The following is a 21111-nucleotide window of genomic DNA, read 5'->3' as shown; positions in this document are numbered from 1 at the left end:
TGGCCATTGACCGAGCAACCCAACGTTCCTACCAGCTCCCTCTGCAGGAATGTGTTTGACCTGGTCAAGGCCTATTATACCATCAGTAGGCCTGGCCTCTGGGTTGTTCTGCGTGCTTTCGGAGTCCCTCTCCCTCTGCTCACGATCATTAAGGACCTTCATGATGGTGAGCGGGCCCGGCTAAAACTACGTGGCCAGGAGTCGGAGCTATCCCCTGTACACCTTGGGGTGCGACAGGGATGTTCTCTGGCTCCCACATTATTTTACACCTATTTTTACCACGTAGTTCGTGAAGCCTTCAATAGCTCTACCGGAGGAATTTACATCTGGTACAGATACAATGGGAGGCTGATCGATGCCCTGGTGCGGTCGAGGGATGGCTTCCTATTGCTCAACCATGTTATGTATGCCGATGATCTGGTAATTGCTGCTCACTCAGACGTGGAGTTGGAGGCGCTGCTGCTGAACCTGGAGCTTGCCACTTAGAGGTGGGACCTTGCCATCAGCCCCACCAAAACTAAGCACCTGCTTGGGTATTTTGTACCATCGGACACTCCACCGCCGCAAACTCCCAATTGCTGATGGGGCAGTTGTGGAGAGAGTGGAGAGTTGCCCATACCTGCGCAGTGTGCTCATGACCGGCTCCGGTTTAACAGTTCTCACTCCGAATCAGTCGAGCGGCATTGTCTTTTCATCGGTTGCGTAGCGCTGTGTGGAAGCTACCTGGTTTGTCGCTCCGCACGAAGCTTCAGGTCTTCTCGGCCACAGTCATTCCCTCCCTTCTCTATGCTTGCGAAACGTGGACCCCCCTAATGGAGCATCTTCGCCAGTTCGATACATTTTAGGCTGGCCTGCCTACGATCCATCCTGGGTTTAACCAGGCTGGATTGTGTGAGGAGCTCACAAATCCTTTAACGATGTGGCCAAAGTCCCATCGGTGAGCTCCTCCGGCAGGCAAGGCTGCGTTGGCTGGGCCATGTAGCCCGCATGCCCAGCCACCGCATACCTAAACAGCTTTTGTTCGGCCGGATCGTGGGGGGTAAACGGGTACGGCACGGGCTACAGAAGAGATGGAGTGATGTGGTACAGGAGGATGTGGAGCTGAGTGGACTTGCCGATGACTGCTTCCAGTGCTGTCAAGATCGGCCTCTGTGGAGGAGGCCCGTGAAGGACGCTACTGCTAGTTGGAGCCAGTTGTCCTCCAACAACAACGGAGGGCGGAGGAGCGACGCTCACAACAACGGGCAGAGCGCTGGGTGACTAAAGCACAGAAAGTTGGCACAGTAGGGGGCACAGGTGGTGCATCAGCCATTCGTCTCATTCAATCGACCTGTCGCATCTGGGTCTGCCCCGTCACCTCCTGCCAGCATGCGTTCAACACTTCACGTGGCCTCAAGGTGCACATAGCCTGCCACAAGCGTTGTGGTGACGTCACCGCCACTTAGTGCCGAATGGCGGTTGTTGTTCTTGTATGGTATTGTGTGATATTTTTTACACTTTTCATTATTTTTCTATCTACGTGACTTTAACGAAAGACACAATGAATGTACATTATTAATGTTTGTGTGTAGACAACTAATTTTCCTATTCCTTGCTTCTATTGCTCAACTCATGTAGACAGAAACCTGGTCTTTTAATAATCAACTTGCAAATATTCACATTTTCGGTAAAGTCACGTAGGTAAAAAATTGAAATAAAAATTAATAAATAAAATAATAAAAAAATCACGACGTTTCGGAGGCAACACAAGTCTCCGTCATCATGTGGGACCGTCACAGCCAGATTTGCTGTATCAAGTGAGGCAGGGATTCCAAGATGCAAGTTCTTAAATACAAGTTAAGGGGGAGGGGGGGGAGCTTATCAGAATGTGGTAGCCAATGAATGGAACGTATTGGGAGGGGGGGGACGGGGCTAAAAGAGATGTGCGTAGACGTGGACGTGTTTGTGTGCAAGCCCCTGTTGTTGCACATGATAACGTATTGGAAGGGGGGGGGGTGGCTAAAAGAGAGGACGGGGAGTACGTGTACGTGGACCTGTTTGTGCACAAGTACCTGTTGGTGCACATGATAGAAGAGAACGAAAATGCTCATGGTTTTTTTTACCAGTGTTGGCTGACAATCAAATACGAAAAAGGAGAGTACTGTTAAACGCTGGGGATGTTAACACTCGGTAAAGTAAAATAGTGTTTGTCAGATACGATGGTCCAAAAATGTGTAGTTAAATCTTTTTTGCATGGTTAATAACATCTTTCCAATGATTACTAAGTTTGTACCCATCATCACGGTTGAAATTATGTCTGTGTTTGTATATCTGAATGGCTTCGTGTACAAACCTTTGATGGTAGCCAGAGGGTTAGCAGAGCCCCTTGGTCTCGGAAAAAACAATATCATGAGAGCCCACCGCGTTGTAGCAATGATCGGCAACGGCGGAAGACTCAATTTTGCCGTGTTTCAAATCTGACTTGTGCTCGCGTACACGATCAGAGACATGACGTTTCGTTTCCCCAATGTAACAATCACCACAGCTGCAACTCAGTTTATAGACTCCAGGGTATTGCAAGTCAGGGATGACATCCTTCACAGATGGAATTAGATCACGGATTTTATGTACTGTATTTAAGAACTTGTATCTTGGAATCCCTGCCTCACTTGATACAGCAAATCTGACTGTGACGGTCCCACCTGATGACGGAGATTTGTGTTGCCTCCGAAACGTCGTGATTTATTATTATTTAATTTTTATTTAAATTTTTTACCTACGTGACTTTACCGAAAAAACTAAGAGTATGAATCCTTGCAGTCACGAAAGCTTCAAATTTAGAATTCACATTTTCGTTTGTGTGCCCACAACTAATAATTTATTAATAACTTGCTCTGCGTTGATATGTTTGTTATTGTGTCAAATCACGTTGATAGAAACCTTTTTCTTAAATAATCACCTGCCAAATATTACAATCGTAATGTTGATGTGCGGACAATTAATATTGCTGTTCTTTGCTTCTTACGCTAAACTCATCTACATTGAAAGTGTGTGCAAGTCGATGTGTGTGTCTGTCTTTTTCGCCCGGGCAACGCCGGGTACTTACCGCTAGTTACTAATAAACCCCAATGATCCGATCGAAATTAGGGATTTCGATCGGATCATTGGGGGGGCACGTGCCACCCCACCCCCCCCCCCACTGGCTCCGCCAGTGGTAGCGGCACCACTGCCGCACTCTACTATAGCCGGCGCCAAACTGCCACATGCCCCTACCACATGGCCTTTTACCATGGATTCCGTTTGGAATCGATTAAATGGAAAAGGTTTAATGAGCGTTTACCTGTGAGTGGAAACTGGAGCATCTGGAGAGATCCCCCGCATGCGAGGGAGAAACACTATCCCATACAGATGTAACAGGTGGAGTCCAAAACTTTGGTGTGCGGCCTCCTGGCAAGCCTGGGTAGGAACATAATCAAAGTTATTTTGGGTTAGATCGCATAAATATAAATGTATCGTTAACTCGCCACCACCCAACGCAGCCGATTAGTAACTTCTGTTCTCAGCCGTTGTGGACGCAAGCCCCCCAGGGCGTGCGGACACACGGGGTTGTTGGGGCCTCTGCACCACGGGTCGCTCCAGGCGGCAACACCGACCTCGCCTGACCCGGCCTCCGCGGAGACTGACGCGGACTCGCCGTCGCTGCTGGGCCGCAAGCTGTCAAGCCAGGAGCCGCCTGCACCGCCGGGGCCTTTTACCGTCGCTTCGATCGAAGAGGCGCAAAACGTGGGGACCACGCCACCCGACGCGGTCCCCGACGTGATGCGAGACTTCGCCGATTGGAAGATCACAGCTGCAGAGTCGGTGTGGTGGCGGAGGGGGCAGCGGTGGGCAACGAGCGACGAACGGGGAGAGCAGGGGCGGCGAGCCTCGGGGAGCCGAGTGGTGACTGGGACCTCCCCCCCGCTGGAAGCGCGAGGGGCAGCGTCCGTGCTCACCTCCTCGGGTACGGGACGTCTGCTCGAGCGCCATGGGTGGGGCGGGAGGGGGTTTAGTTATTCATGCTTTGTGGTGGAGTGCAACAGTGGAGAGATGTTAACTACCTCGCCTGGTATACAGGAGGTCGTGGGTCCGATCCCGACCCTGACACCTGCTGTATATTTTGAGTTTACGGTGTCTCTCTCTCCCCGTGGTCGTGTGGATTTTTCTCCGGGTCCTCCGGGTTTTCCATCCACATTTACAATCAAAATCACGCGTTTTTAGAATTTGGCTGCTATAAATTTCTACGCGATAAGCCACTTCATTGAGCTATCATCTATGGCCAGGTCGCTTCTGAAACCAAGCTATATTGCTCATTGGGCCTTACCCTGGTAAAATAAATATAGTAGTTAATAGCTTCGCTAGTAAGGTTAAACGCATTCATGCATTAGATTTGTCCATCTGTCTGTTACTGGCGGAGGGGGGTGGAGGGAGTCACTATAACTGTTTAAGATGACCCAATATTATTTCAACTTTAGTTAAAAGTTGTGTTGCCATTTGGGTCTTGCCATATTGTGTGGCCTGTGTGTGGCATGTGTGCATGTGGTCTGTGCGTGGTCTTTGTGTGGCATGTTTAGTGTAACCCTACCCCCTCCCCCTGTATTTGACATCCGTGCTTCGCTCTGTATGTGGCTCGCTTGTGCCAGGCGCCGCAGCTGCTACTCCGGCGGCGGATACCGATGGGGCCGAAATGATGCTGTGGCGCATTGACCCCTCCGCTTGCCTCTCCCAGTATGATGAGGACAGCCCGACGGCACAGGTAGATGCAGCGCGAGGTCTCCCGTGAACGCACTTGCCAATTTCCGGACGCTGCTCAATTGACGCAACGGAACTTCCGCATGGACGAAACTTCGCCATAGCCACGCTCGCGCCGTGAGATCGTCGGGCGAGAAGCCACCCGGTAGGCTGCGTCACCAAACCGCCTTCGCGTCGCCTTTCCAGTCATTCCTGGAAAGGTTAATTATTTTAACTTCTAATTAATGATTTGATCGTTGTAATATTTACATTCTTTAAAAATGTTTTACTATGAAAAGTGATTTTGTTTTTTGTATTGTTGTAACTTCCCCTCGTCTCCACCGCCTGCCCACCCGCCTCTGTCCACCTACCAGTACACGGTAAATGGGTTGCAGCACAGTCGATCAACGTCAGGTTGTGTGCGGTGTGGTAAAGTGTGGGTACCTCTTTAAGTGATTTGCTTACCTTTCCTATACTTTTCACTCCTATCGTCGTGTGTAGGTCTGTTTGTTGCCGTAACGCTCATCGGATTTCCTCCCGCATTATCAATAAATATTCTGACTGATACAGGTGTATATATTTTTAGGTTAGGAGTAGAGTTGCAATGACTGTCCAAAACACATCCCTAACTTTTAGTACCAAATTAATGGGGAAAGCCATTCCGATTCACAAACTCTCGTTTTCATCGTAATGTTTTTTCATGGACACATCCCTTTTTGTGAATCGAGGGACACCTGAATATTGCACTTTTCAATCTTCAAGGCTCCAAGAAGCCCCCGTTTTGGCGGAAGTGCATCAGATGTGAGAGATGGAGACAGCGGCAACGACGACAATCATGGCCCGGAGGACCTGAGCGTGGACTGCACCTTTGTGAACGAGAGCGTGCTGCTGAGGCACGGCGGTGCAATAGGGCGGTACAACGACGACGGCGGCGGCGCCATGGTGACGTCCCCCCGAGCAGACAGGCGCCCTGTCCAACAGGCAGCTTGCTGGACACCTACAACGCCGAGCAGTGGCCGCGAGGGCTCCGCAGCCGGTATGTTAGCCCCATCCGCTGTAGAGCCCTTCCTTTGCCAGTCCACTGCTGGATAACCGCCACCCCGTGCCATCACGGTCACGGTGGCTGTTGGACCAAGCTCACCACGCTGGTCAGTATTGCGGGTCAGCGTTGGTGAAGGGCCCAGGACCGATGTTTAGACACAGCCGGGAATTGAACTCGGGTCGCTGGGTTCAGAGGGCAACACGATAACCACCTTATTTGTATGACAGCAGAGTGAGCAGTTGGGCACAGCTCCGTGAATGTCGACTGCGTGGACAAACATCCGAGGGGCAAAGTGTGATTGTTTTTATTGTTTTATCTGTCGTGCAGGCAGAGAGACCACGTACATTTGCAATGACAGCCTGGACGACCTCTTTGACAGAACCTGTGATGGAGAGGAGTACGTGTCCTTCTGCCTGAATGACCAGTCGACCGTCGCTCACCCACGCAGTAATGACCAGAAGATCATCGCTGACCCACGAAGCTCTGACCAGGAGACCATCGCTCATTCACGCAGCAATGACCAGCCCACCAACGCTCACCCACGCATTAATGACCAGCTCAACATTGCTCACCCATGCAGTAATGACCAGCCGACCATCGCTCACCCACGCAGCAATGACCAGCTGACAATCGCTCACCCACGCAGCAATGACCAGCTCACCATCGCTCACCCACGCAGTAATGACCAGCCGACCATCGCTCACCCACGCAGTAATGACCAGCTGACCATGGCTCACCCACGCAGCAATGACCAGCCCCCCATCGCTCACCCACACAGCAATGACCAGCTGACCATCGCTCACCCACGCAGTAATGACCAGCCGACCATCGTTCATCCACGCAGCAATGACCAGCTGACAATCGCTCACCCACGCAGTAATGACCAGCCGACCATCGCTCACCCACGCAGTAATGACCAGCCGACCATCGCTCACCCATGCAGTAATGACCAGCTCACCATCGCTCACCCACGCAGTAATGACCAGCCCCCCATCGCTCACCCACGCAGTAATGACCAGCTGACCATCGCTCACCCACACAGCAATGACCAGCTCACCATCGCTCACCCACGCAGTAATGACCAGCCGACCATCGCTCACCCATGCAGTAATGACCAGCTCACCATCGCTCACCCACGCAGTAATGACCAGCCCCCCATCGCTCACCCACGCAGTAATGACCAGCCCCCCATCGCTCACCCACGCAGTAATGACCAGCTCACCATCGCTCACCCACGCTGCAATGACCAGCCGACCATCGCTCACCCATGCAGCAATGACCAGACGACCATCGCTCACCCACGCTGCAATGACCAGCTGACCATCGCTCACCCACGCAGTAATGACCAGCTCGCCATCTCTTACCCACACAGTAATGACCAGCTCACCATCGCTCACCCACGCAGTAATGACCAGCTCACCATCGCTCACCCACGCTGCAATGACCAGCCGACCATCGCTCACCCACGCAGTAATGACCAGCTCGCCATCTCTTACCCATACAGTAATGACCAGCTCACCATCGCTCACCCACGCAGTAATGATCAGCTCACCATCGCTCACCCACGCTGCAATGACCAGCCGACCATCGCTCACCCACGCTGCAATGACCAGCCGACCATCGCTCACCCACGCAGTAATGACCAGCCCCCCATCGCTCACCTACGCAGTAATGACCAGCTCACCATCGCTCACCCACGCAGTAATGACCAGCTCACCATCGCTCACCCACGCAGTAATGACCAGCCCCCCATCGCTCACCCACGCTGCAATGACCAGCCGACCATCGCTCACCCACGCTGCAATGACCAGCCGACCATTGCTCACCCACGCAGTAATGACCAGTCCCCCATCGCTCACCCACGCTGCAATGACCAGCCGACCATCGCTCACCCACGCTGCAATGACCAGCCGACCATCGCTCACCCACGCTGCAATAACCAGCTGACCATCGCTCACCCATGCAGAAATGAACAGCCAACCAGTGCTCACCCACACAGTAATGACCAGCCAATCACCGGTCACCCACGCTGCAATGACCAGCCGACCATCGCTCACCCACGCTACCCCAACCAGTCGACCAACGCTCAAGCATGCAGCGGCAATCAGCCAGTTACAACTGCTGCCGCTCACAGCACCAAACGACCAATCTCCACTGCTGCGCACAGCCCGGATCGGCTAGACACCACGTGTTCCAAAGCGCCAACACAGAAGGGCTGTGGGCAGGAGGTGGGCGCAGGTGGCAGGTGAGCTGCTGGGATTGTTTCTGGCATGAGACTACACACAAGTCATTGCCTGTCTAATATTACATCTCATGCCGAGCTGCTGGGTATAGCACACGTGGTGCTGGTGTCGATATGAGTCATGCTGGTTGTCGTGTCAGTGATGATGGAGGTAATTGCGTTGGTGTTGGTGGTGGAACTGGTTGTTTTAGTGTTGGTGGCGATGGTGTTAATGATGATTGTGGTAGGGCTGTTGATGGAGGTGGTCTTGGCGGGGATGATTGGGGGGGTGGTTTTGGTGATGGTATTGATGGAGGTGGTCATGATGGTGATGATTGTGGTGGTGATGTAATGATGACCTGACCTAGCCTGGCACAAGCGCCATGGTGATGTCACTGCCACTTAGTGGCAAATGGTGGTTGATGTAATGGTGGTGGTGTTGATAGCTGTGGTGGTGATAAGGATGTGGTGGTGTTATGGTGGTTCAAACTAGATTTGAAGCTTTCGTGACTGCAGGAATTACTCTTTGATGGTGGTTGTGGTAGTGTAGCTGTTAGCGCCCGGTGCTACGAAATCTGCAACCCGATGTTGGATTCCCGCTCACGGCCAACACCAGTGACGATTATCTGAACCGGTCCTAGGACTCCCCTAGGTCGACTCAGCCTCAATAAGTACCTGGTGCGGTGTATAAACATCACAACTGGGGAGAAAAAGACGGCCGGGCGTAGTGTTGGCCACCCCCCACCTCTTGTGCCATACCAGCCTTCACATGTGCTGCTCGCTAACAGTACTTGCCTCAAAATCCTGGGAAAGGCTATACGAGGGGGATCTTTGTCTTTGGTGGTGGTTGTACAGACTTGGCGCGGAGCAGCCCGGGTTTGCATACGTGGATGTGGTGCGGAATAAAGACGAGCGGAGGAAGCTGCAGGGCTTCTCCTGTAAGCAGTGCGAGAACGTGAGTCTACTCTTTGCCGCTAAATGCACCACAATAACAACAGCAACAACTATGAGAATAATAATTACGTTTTTAGTTAAATATCGGCCAAATTGGTCAAAGCGTTACCCGAAACTCGGGAGACCCTAACCAGCGCTAAAAGTCATTCTCTACAAACATGCAAATGTGCTTTTTACCCTGACAGCAAAAACAATAGTTTTATTTGCTCAGGAAAGTCTGAGGACTGATGAATAATGCAGCCCAAGTCAGGTTGGAAACTGGAATGCATTATCTCCGAACTGTCCCAAGTGTCCCATCACTAAGGGGGAGACTTGCCCATTTGAATATCGGCCAAATTGGTCAAAGCATTACCAGAAACTCAAACTGCTGTATGGAGGCTTGCTCACTTTAATATTGGCCTAGGAGTATTTATTTATTTGTTACCATACTTCACCACGCTGATCAATGCAGGTCAGTTCGTACATCGATTTCTCGCCCGATGCCGTGGAATTCCCTCCCTCATCACATAGTTGACCGACTGACCGTCCAAACGTTTAGTTCAGAACTTGTGGCACACCTGTGTGGCTGGGCATTTACAAATTAAAACAAAACGAATGTGATAAAAGGTGTGGTTATGTAGACTATATAACCTTTTCACTATTTTAATTGCAGGGTTTTAAAGTTCTAATTGCGAAAAATTATCAAGAAATGTACAGGGGCCTTCGTTATTATTTGGACACCACTGGAGCTATGCACTTTCAAATCTACACTGAAAACTCATTTCATTAGAACTGCTTTTTGCGTTTAGTTTGTTGTCCTTCCCCCGCACCTCCGCTTAGCGCGGTTGGCTAGTTAAACAGACTTACATACTTTGAAGTTAAAAAAGTTTAAACAATTCATTGATGCAAATCTGCAGAAGCACTTACCGCATACGTAACTACTCTCCTGTTAATTTGTTAGTGTTTACATTATTATACAATTCATTACTCGTTAATCTTTCAACAATGTCGGCCAAGATGCAGTACCGGAGCAAACGACCACGAGACGGCAAGGGCACTAGCTTGGTGGTAAAAGTCATCACCACCCACCCCCTCCCCCACCTCCGCCGCTTTACAAAACAACAGCAGCAGCGTGACACACAGCACAAATATCAACACAAAGCATTTAACCGCCTATGACTGCATTAACTTTTGTTACCGTTTGAACTTTATTGTTCTGAATCTGCTATGCCAGTCATCGAGTGAATTCTTTCACCGCCCTCGTATTATACTATTGTGGTGGGGGGGATAGTGCTGCCTCCATACTGTGTGGACCATAGGTCTCGGAAGTGGCTCTGTGATATCCGCTTCAGCGGGCCGTATAACGCTCTGGCTCTCTATGGGCACAGATAACTGGTGTAACGCTGTCGCACTGGGCACAGATAACTGATATAACGCTCTGACTCTTAGCCTTTAAAGGCAAATTTCATGCGGTGCAGACTCTGACCTGAAATTGATCTCGCTGCTTAGCTGGCTGAATACTTGCAAAATAAATAAATTAAACAAGCGGTATGCCTCCTTAACATATTTGTCCCTCCACATGAGACATTAAGTATTTTTTTGCTACACAATCCATCAGCTTTAACGGACCTTCTTGGGAGTGCATAAATTCAAGAGCCGTTGGTTCAATACAGGCAAACTCTAGACCAGTTCCAACATTCAGTGTCTCATCTGAAGAGGAGTCAGTCTTGCTTGGGGCGGCCACGGTGGGGAGATGTTAATTCTCGCCCGGTATACAGGAGGTCGTGGTTTGATCCCAACCCTTGACGCCTGCTGTATATTTGGAGTTTGCATATCTCTGTCCCCGTGGTCGTGTGGATTTTTCTTCAGGCCCTCTGGTTTTCCCCTCCACATTTAGAATCAACATCACGCGTTTAGAATATTGGGCTGGTATGAATGTCCACATGATGATGGTGATGATTTGAAACTTTCGTGACTGCAGGAATCCATACTCTTTGGTTCTTTCGGTAAAGTCCTGTAGGTAGAAAAATAAAACAAAATAAAAATAATATATCACGACGTGCTGGTTCCACTGCTGGACCGGTTCAGCAGTTCCACTGCTGGATAATTTTTTCCGCCCGAGGACGCCCGCTTGTGTTGCGATCGAAATGTCGTGATGTGTTTTTCTTTTCTTTTTTTCTTTTTCTGCCTACATGACTGAACCAAAAGAACCAAAGAATATGATGATGATAAGCCACTTTGTTGATCTATCATTTGTTATAGCTAGGTTGATTCTGTAGTGGGTTCGAATTAGGTGCACACACGCAGCTTGGAGGCAACACTATTTATTAACGGTAAGTAATATAACACTGTACATGAGGTGGTGACCACCTTCCTCAACTCACTAACACTCTGGAACGCGACACAGACTGGACCAGGCAGGCAACGGCCTGCCTGGCCCAGGACGACGACCCATGATGTCTTCACTTCGGAGTACAGTACAACAGCCTTGCTCTGCGTTCACACCACGCTTAAATCTGCTTTGGCGTGGCTGGCTCCGCCCCGGCGTGGCTGGCTCTCTTCAGGCCACGCCTCCCTTCCCAGGACACGCCTCACTTCCCCCACCTCTGGGAAGGTCCGGATCCCTTCACCACGTGACCCCCCAGGCACCCCCTTGGGGGCCCCCAGCCTTCGTACGGGCCGACACAGTAGTGACCATTCTATGTCACTACAATTCTAACCAAAAAGCTATATAGCTCAGTGGGCCTTAACTGGTAAAATTAAAACGGTTAAGTTTTTATTTTCATCTTTCTTCATGCTGCTCATCTTGAGCAATGCCCTCATCTTTATTCGTCTTGGGATCTCCCGTCCCGCCCTTTCCTGGTCATCTTTATCTCACTGTGATATGCCACTACATTGAAGTAAGGCCCACTGAGCTATGTTAAAATATAGATATATTTTTTTTTATAGCTTGAACCCGATGCGATTGAACTATCAGTTAATGAGCAACAGGGCAGCAGTGTTGGAGCACAGTCACTGGACCGCCTCGTCTCAAGGGAGGTGGAGGAACGCTGTAAAGCTTTATTGCAGGCAGGGTGGTGGTGGCGGCTTCTTGCCAACCGTTGCCATGGGCTTCTTGGCCGTCCGCTGCGGTGTTTCGGGTGACGTACTGCGCCGTCCGTTTTCTTTTCGCACTCTTTGTTCCTAAATAAGGCGTCGGAGTGTCATACGGCGTCACCCGAGTACGGCGTCGGAGTGTCGTACGGCAGCACAACCAGAGTACGGCGTCAGTGTGACGTGCGGCGCGACCCGAGAAAAACTCACGCAGCAGAGATATTTCATTCCCATTCTAGTTCTAGGTGTTGCCGTTCACTTGTCGCCTGTTTTATTAATAAGACTAGTAGGAAGTACCCAGCTTCGCCTGAGGGAAAAACAGAAATATATTTCAAAAACTCGTATTCTCTTAAAAAACGTAACGTATAGATTTCCAAATACTAATGTAGTTGGTTCAACTGAGTTGCAGACGTATACTTGGAGGCAACACATTTATTTAACACCAACACACAGGGTAACTGCCCCTTAACAGAATAACAACCTATGGTGGTGACCACCAGGCTAACTACACTAATTATAACGTAACTAGCGACTATGGACCGGGACCACAGCTCGGGTCCAGGTCAACGTGTTGGAGACTCGGAGAATGATGACGTAAACGAAGGTTTCTTATAGGATGAACAACAACGCCAGTCCCTCTGGGGGACCCGGCTTATATTCTCTACGGCGTGGCTGGCTCCGCCCCTGGCCACGACCACCTTCCAGAATCCTCGAGCAGGATCTGGACCCCGACCACGTGACCATGCCTAGCCCCCACTTGGGGACCCTTTGTAGACTTAACCGGTCACGTGTGCTCTCGGGTCAACCAGAGTGCCATGGCCTTTAGTAACCCCATTCATACGGCCGGCACTCCCACACCCTATCCTGTAGGGCTGGCACTGCACGGCAAGCGTCATGCCATCCAGCGCTATCAATCAGCGCTCACCGAGCCCCTCTAGGGCCGGTACTACACTCACACCATAGTGGTATCCGCGATGTCGTTACACCGCACGCCGTGCCTCTAGGGCCGGCATTACACAGTGACATCCCGCGATGTCATTACACTAATACTTAAAAAGTGTTTCCTTAGCCTGTGCTGCTGCAGTGGCTGTGCAGTCTCTGGCTTTTCTAGATGTACGCTGTTCACAATTTTTTTCAGCATGTGCCACTGCAGCAGTAACTGCGCAGTCTCTGGCTTGTCTTGATGCACGCTGCTCTGGAGTTTCCTCAGCCCGTGCAACGAAGGTGCATTCGTTGTGTGTTTGCTGTTGAGACAACCACTGCTCCTCCACTGTTTGTTTCGCGCGCCACAGTGGCCGCCACTTTCTTTGTGTTTTTGTTTCTTGGAGACTCTTAATTTTTGTTAGCCATTTTATTTCGTAAAAAAAATTACTAAGTCTTTAACGTGAAAGAACCTCCAGTCGCTCATCAAGCATTTTTTTGGGTTGTGCATGTGTAGCGCTGTGAATGGGCTGTGTACACTTACCTGTAGGGTCAGACACGGTCCAGCAGGGGCAGTCGCTATATTCCCAGCCCCAAAGCAGGGGAGGTGGTTGCAGGGTGTTCTAGGATCCCCCGGGACCCCCGCTGGAACTCTCTTGAAGGTAGGCGGGGCCAGGGGCTGACACACCGAGCTGGTGTATAAAAGCCGGACCTCTGGAAGGGTCGGGGCCAATCCAAGACAGAAGCTAGAAGACCAGCTAGCTAGTACCCTGGGCCCCTAGCCCCGCTGCCCTTGTAAGGGCCGGGACTCTGGGCCAGTGGTGAGACCCTGGGAACCCCTGGCCTGACGTCCTTGTAAGGGCCGGGTCCGAGTGGGCCAGTGGTCGGGACCCGTACCTTGGCTGGGTCGGGTCAGTGCAGCCTCCCCTAGGGCACCCGTAGTCGGAGGACCCAGAGCCCGTAGCCCCGTGATAGGGCACATTAGCCATGAGGCAATGAGGCAGTACCTCCCCAGGCGGTAGTCAGAAAGGGCCGTTGCCCTTGTGTGAGACTGAGGCTGTACTGTAGTGTTTATTGGAATAAAGTGTTGCCTCCACTACACATGTGCCGATGTGTGCTTTGCCAGGGCTCTAATTTATCATTACGATCAGCATACATTCTACAAAGTGAGATGTTCCTAGTTTACATTGCTCTAAGGGCAAAACATGACAAACGTTCATCCGAGGGCTTAGTTTATTGTATTTGTCTACTTAGTTAAAATTTAAACCCAATTGTTTGTCCGTTTAAAGCGATACAAGGAAGGCAGACACACACAGACACAGACAGACGACAAATTACTTTTATATTTTAGATTATAATAACAATACTACAATTGTCATACTGTCGGTCAAAGTTCTCTGAGACTTAGTATCTATGGGGACCTTTCTTAGCTGGCATCAAAACGACGAAAGAAGAATCGGCTTCGCTTTCTGGCCGTGATGGACATCTCGATCTTGTGGGCGCTTGTGTAAAGTAGTTTGTCCCGTGGAGAAACTGATCCTATGCACAGTAATGTGTTGGGGAATCGGAGACCGTCCCCATGGGTTCGCAGCGGCCGTGTCCCCGGTGGCCAGAGAGAATTTGTGAAAAATCGGGATTTTGTCCCCCCCGGTGTAAAATTTCCCGACCTCTAACAGCACTTGCCCCCAACAGTCTGTTAAGGCTATACCATTGGTGGGGGGGTCTTTGTCTTTGTGCACGTGTGCGGTGGCAGTTCTACTCGCACCTTCCCGAGGCGGAGCGAGTGCTCCAGATGACCGAGTGCTCACGTCACCGGGGGCGCTTCCAGCCGCCTAACACACCGGAGAACTTCTGGGAGGTCGGCTTCCCGTCCACACAGATGTGCCAGGAGAGAGGTGCGTGTGTGCATGCGTGTGTGTGTGTGCGGTCCAGCAAAACAACCCCCTACCTCCTCGTGTTGCCGGACGGGCAACGCTGTCGTGGGCAGTGCCGTGGGGGGAGGGCCAATTCATATTGGCCTTTCCCCTCATGACTTTTGTAGCCACCACAGCGGCCAAATGGGGGTTCTGGACGGGTGCGAGGGGCTGGTTAACCCCTCCAGCTTCAATTAACTACCACTAAACTACGTTGCAAAAAACTTATTAAGCTTGTGCCGGAGGCCCCGGGGGGACAGGCGTCTATGACGTCTCCTGGCCAAACCCCATTTGGTGGAGCCAGGAGACTGAATGCTTACCCTCGGGGCTCCTCCAGAAACAACAAAAAACCACTACGTATGGCCATGTGGAATGTTCAAACGCTCAATGCGGAGGAGAGGCTGCCACTCCTCTGTCGGGAGCTGAACCAGTACCGCCTGGATCTCTGTGGTATTCAGGAGGTCCGGTGGACCGGCTCTGGCTCCAGTCACCATGAGGGGTGGACAGTCCTCTACTCGGGGCAGGAGACTGCCAAACAACAGGGTGTGGCTCTTCTTCAGAATAAAATAATGAAGGGGGCGTGGGAGCGTGGCGGTGAGGTGTGGGAAGCTGTAAGCCCCAGGCTACTTTGGGCTCACCTTCCCATCAACCAGAGGCGGGGAGTGGTGGTCGTGGTTACTTATGCCCCCACTGAAGACGAACATCCGTGGAGGGATGCAGGCAAAGCCGATGAGTCAGATGCCTTCTATGACCTCCTGTTACAGGTGCTAGCTAAAGTGGCCCCTTGGGATAGTCATCTTGTTGGGTGACTTCAATGCCCGAGTTGGTCATGATGCTGGCACCTGGTCTGGAGTAATTGAAAGGCATGGGCCAGATCAGCTCAATAACAACGGCAGGAAGCTGCTAGAATTTTATGCAGCCCATGGGCTTGTAATTACCAACACGCTGTTCTGGCATCGGGGCATCCACACCACATCATGGATGCATGTCGGGTCCAAGCAAGAACATCTGCTGGACTACGGAGTGACAGAACAGCGGATGCGGGCCCATATCCTTGATACCAGGACCTACCGTGGAGCTGATCTGCCCACTGACCATCGACTTGTCATCTGTAAGATGCGCCTACCATTCTTCCACTCCGGTGGTGGGTGTACACCCAGGACCCCATTCAAACCTTTAGTTGCATGGTGTCAGCTAGCTGATGAAAGTTGTAAGCAAGAATTTCATCATCGCTTGCAGCTGGGGTTGGCATCGTTCCCCACTCTTCCTGATGTCGAGGGGAAATGGGCAAGGTTTAAGACTGTGGCTCATGCAGCTGCAATGGCTGTTTTGGGTACATGGTCCAGACCTCCCCAGAGAACCTGGCTGACAGAGGAGGCGTTCAAGCTGGCTGAGAAAAAGCGACAGGCCCACTCTCATCCGCTACAGCATCCCACGTCGGAGAATGAGGAGGCTTACCGCAAGCCTTCGCTCGGGGGTTTGGAGAGCCGTGAGGCGCTGCAAGGATGGGTGGTGGTCGCGGTTTGCTGAGGAGATGGAGTCTGCCTCAGTGGCCCGTGATCACAAATCGCTCTTTAACTCCATCAAAAAAGTAACCTGCAGCACCACACCTATTACCATCATTAGAGGAAAGAACGGTGATCCAATTTCCCGACCCCCAGGAACAGGTTTGCAGATTTGCTGAGCATTTCTGTGAGGTCCTGGGGAGGGGAAATCCCTCAGCTGGGAAAACATTGTGGGACAAAGTGAGAATGACCCTGCTGAGGCTGCGGTTCCTCAAATATTGGAAGAAGTCACCCCCTGTGAGTGGCTGGCTGAGGTGCCATCTGTGGAGGAAGTACTGAGGGTGATCCAGAGTCTGAGACCAGACTACCCTACATGACTTCATAACAACAGTCTGGACCACTGAACGGGTTCTGCAGGATTGGAAGGATGCCCTGGTGGTCCCCCTCTTTAAGAAGGGGGACCGCACAGACTGTAGCAACTACAGGGGCATCTCACTCCTTAGTGTGCCGGGAAAGGTCCTGGCAAGGATTATCAACATCGTCTTGCTAGGCACGCTGAGGAGAGGCTTGCTGAGGAGAGGCTTGCGGAGCCCCAATGCGGTTTCAGGAAAGGGCAGTCATGCACAGATGCCATTTGTTTTGTCCGTCTGCTACAGCAGAGGTATAGGGAATTCCAACAAGACCTACAGTGAGGGAAAAAAGTATTTGATCCCCTGCTGATTTTGTACGTTTGCCCACTGACAAAGAAATGATCAGTCTATAATTTTAATGGTAGGTTTATTTGAATAGTGAGAGACAGAATAACAACAACAAAAATCCAGAAAAACGCATGTCAAAATTTTTATTAATTTATTTGCATTTTAATGAGGGAAATAAGTATTTGACCCCCTCTCAATCAGAAAGATTTCTGGCTCCCAGGTGTCTTTTATACAGGTAACGAGCTGAGATTAGGAGCACAATCTTAAAGGGAGTGCTCCTAATCTCAGCTTGTTACCTGTATAAAAGACACCTGTTCACAGAATCAATCAATCAGATTCCAAACTCTCCACCATGGCCAAGACCAAAGAGCTCTACAAGGATGTCAGGGACAAGATTGTAGACCTACACAAGGCTGGAATGGGCTACAAGACCATCGCCAAGCTGGTTGGTGAGAAGGTGACAACAGTTGGTGCGATTATTCGCAAATGGAAGAAACACAAAAGAACTGTCAATCTCCCTCAGCCTGGGGCTCCATGCAAGATCTCACCTCATGGAGTTGCAATGATCATGAGAACAGTGAGGAATCAGCCCAGAACTACACGGGAGGATCTTGTCAATTATCTCAAGGCAGCTGGGACCATAGTCACCAAGAAAACAGTTGGTAACACACTATGCCGTGAAGGACTGAAATCCTGCAGCGCCCGCAAGGTCCCCCTGCTCAAGAAAGTACCGCACAGACTGAAGTTTGCCAATGAACATCTGAATGATTCAGAGGACAACTGGGTGAAAGTGTTGTTGTCAGATGAGACCAAAATGGAGCTCTTTGGCATCAACTCAACTCGCCTTGTTTGGAGGAGGAGGAATGCTGCCTATGACCCCAAGAACATCATCCCCACCGTCAAACATGGAGGTGGAAACATTATGCTTTGGGGGTGTTTTTCTGCTAATGGGACAGGACAACTTCACCGCATCAAAGGGACGATGGACGGGGCCATGTACCGTCAAATTTTGGGTGAGAACCTCCTTCCCTCAGCCAGGGCATTGAAAATGGGTCATGGATGGGTATTCCAGCATGACAATGACCCAAAACACACGGCCAAGGCAACAAAGGAGTGGCTCAAGAAGAAGCACATTAAGGTCCTGGAGTGGCCTAGCCAGTCTCCAGACCTTAATCCCATACAAAATCTGTGGAGGGAGCTGAAGGCTCGAGCTGCCAAATGTCAGCCTCAAAACCTTAATGACTTGGAGAAGATCTGCAAAGAGGAGTGGGACAAAATCCCTCAAAAAGCCTTTGATGGCTGTACCGGAGGAATTTCATCTGGTACAGAATGGGAGGCTGATTGATGCCCGGGTGCGGTCAAGGGATGGCTCCCTATTGGTCAACCATGTTATGTATGCCTATGATCTGGTCGTGTGTGTGTGTAGTGTGTGTGTGTGCGTGATGTGTAATGTGTATGGTGTGTGTGGGTGGGGCCCATGTGCCAGGCTATTTAAAGGAGGAAGACGAACCGGCCAATCGCGTGCGTCGCAAGCGGCCGTACAAGGCCACCTTCTCGCCTGCACGAAAGCAAGAATCGCACGCATGGCACACGATTGCACGATGCACAGTACACGATACGCGGTAACACGATGCAAAATACACGATACATGGTGATACGATACGCGGTGACACGATGCACAGTGCACGATACACGGTGATATGATACACGGTGACACGATGCACAGTACACGATACACCGTGATACGATACGCGGTGACACGATGCACAGTACACGATACACAGTGACATGATGCACAGTACACGATGCACGGTGACACGATGCATGGTGACACGGTGCACGGTGACACGGTGCACAGTACACGATGCACAGGACATGATGCACAGTCCATGATATGCGGTGACACGATGCACAATATAAGATGCACAGAACACGATACACAATGCAAGTACAAGATACACAATGTACAGTACAAGATACATGGTGACACGATGCAGTGGAATGCTGCACAGTACGCGATGCACAGTACATGATGCACAGTACGCGATGCACAGTACACGATGCACAGTACATGATAGAATGCACACTTGCAGCAGCACGCTACATGAGAGATACGGTACACAAAGGGACAGCTCTGACCTCAGGGCCGTACGGCCACTTTGACCCCCTCCGGATTCTATTTGTCTTTCTTTTGTTGAACTTCTTTTGCACCATACGTGGCCAACCGTGCCAATCGGAGGTGTGGGGGGGATGGACAGCAAACTGAACACAACAAAAATGGTTTTCCATATTTTATTGTAACCGTTATTTTTCATAATAGATTTTGGGTTAGATCGCGTAAATATAAATGTCGTTAAATCCGCCGCCACCACCCGACACAGCCAATTAATTAAGGTTTGCCACATAAACAAAACGTGGCCAATTCTTTACTAGTAGAGCACTAACCGGTTGTGTGTGGGAGATTAAACCCACCACAACATTTACAATTCGATTACCCTGATGTTCCGCCAGTAATTACAACAACTAGCATCAACAGGCAGACAGCACAGAGTTGTGGAGAAATCCTGATGTTTCGGTCTTAAATAGACAGGGGATTAATGTGATGTCTTCACCTGTGAGCCAATCAGGTGCATGGCCAGAGGGGGGTGCGTTAATGTATGCATTCCATTCGGACTCGGGAAAAGGTTGAGACACATTGCACCATCGCCCCCCTCTAGCAAAACTGCTGCAGACTGCACAGCAACGTGGAAACGAATTTCTACTAAAAATGTTTTTACTTTACCAGGTAAGGCCCCACTGAGCTACATATTTCTCTTTCACAAGCGACCTGGCTATCACAAATGAGAGTTGAATGAGGTGGCTTATCATGTGAACATTTATAGCAGCCAAATACTCTAAGCGCATGATGTTGATTCTAAATGTGGAGGGAAAAACCGGAGGACCCGGATAAAATTCCACGCGACTACGGGGAGAGAGACATACAAACTCCAAATATACAGCAGCAGGCATCAGGGTAAGGATAGAACCCACGACCTATTGTATACTAGGCGAGGGACTTAACATCCCGCCACCAGTGGCGACTTCACGAAAGCCTTGCACACTCGCGAGCTGCTCTGATTCTGCCTGCAGGTGATCTGCTGGCGGACGGGGGACAGGCCCAACTATCGGCGTCGCTCCGGGACAGAGTCTTCCTCCGCCCTCACTCCTGGGCTGCAATGCCACGGTCCACACATTCCTGGCGAGCCACGCAATAGAAAGATCGCATGCGGGCAGGTCACATGACGGTGTTGTGATGTCATCACCTGGCGCCGTGACGTGATTGATGTCATCACCTGGCGTCGTGATGTCACGTTGCACGCGTGTGCATGCACACGCAACCCATTAATCACATCTTCGCCTTTAGGTTTCTTCTCGTCTTGTTCTCTCATCACTTTCCTCTTCCCTCTGCAGCGCTGTCATCCCCTATCTCTTGGCGAGATGCTAACTACCTCGCCTGGTATCCAGGAGGTCGTGGGTTCGATCCTGACCCTGACGCCTGCTGTATATATTTGGAGTTTGCGTGTCTGTCTCTCGTTGTGGTCGCGTGGATTTTTCTCCGGGTCCTCCGGATTTTCCCTCCACGTTTCGAAACACGCGTTTCAAGTATTTGCTATAAATTTACACACGATGATAAGCCACTTTGTCGAGCTATCATTTGTGATGGCCAGGTCGCTTCTGAAAAATAACTTGCACAACTCGGTGCGCCTTAACTGGTAAAAATAAAAACTTGTTTAATAGCTTTTAGTTTATGTACATAGGTTGAATTTATTTCACGCCACCCGCGTAGCCAACCATGTATCTTTTAACATGGGAACTTTTTTCCCAATATGAAAAAATAAGAGTTGGTTTTTCTCTTTCTGACAATAAAACTAGTGTTAAGATGTTAAAGGACAACACATTTATCAAAGCATGTTTTGTTTGCATATACGTGTGGTTAATGCAGACATGATTTCTTGCAAAAGGTTTCTATTTGGTGTTTGAACATTTTAACGCCTGT

The 21111-nt window shown here is 50.4% G+C and overlaps 1 protein-coding gene across 8 annotated transcripts in view; it reads left to right on the top strand.

The window, feature by feature from the left end:
* LOC144726231 (uncharacterized) overlaps positions 1-20858 on the top strand; it is a 33728-nt gene extending 12870 nt beyond the window's left edge. For 5 of the 8 annotated variants that reach the window (XM_078604755.1, XM_078604759.1, XM_078604754.1 and 2 more), the window contains 7 exons: positions 3543-3982; positions 4662-4774; positions 5512-5785; positions 6119-8036; positions 8868-8967; positions 14713-14854; positions 18562-20858. In XM_078604755.1, coding sequence (XP_078460881.1) covers positions 3543-3982; positions 4662-4774; positions 5512-5785; positions 6119-8036; positions 8868-8967; positions 14713-14854; positions 18562-18701 — 3127 coding nt within the window. In that variant the 3' untranslated portion in view covers positions 18702-20858. Of the gene's footprint in view, positions 1-3542; positions 3983-4661; positions 4775-5511; positions 5786-6118; positions 8037-8867; positions 8968-14712; positions 14855-18561 lie in introns of those variants that run through there. The other 3 variants (XM_078604760.1, XR_013587253.1, XM_078604761.1) reach the window with 3 other exon arrangements.
* The last annotated feature ends 253 nt before the right edge of the window (positions 20859-21111 follow it).

Source organism: Lampetra planeri, chromosome 23 (genome assembly GCF_965212315.1).
Source record: "Lampetra planeri chromosome 23, kcLamPlan1.2.h2, whole genome shotgun sequence".
NCBI classification, from domain to species: domain Eukaryota; kingdom Metazoa; phylum Chordata; class Hyperoartia; order Petromyzontiformes; family Petromyzontidae; genus Lampetra; species Lampetra planeri.
Note: the sequence above shows the minus strand (reverse complement) of the source record. Positions and strands in the feature narration are given on the sequence as shown.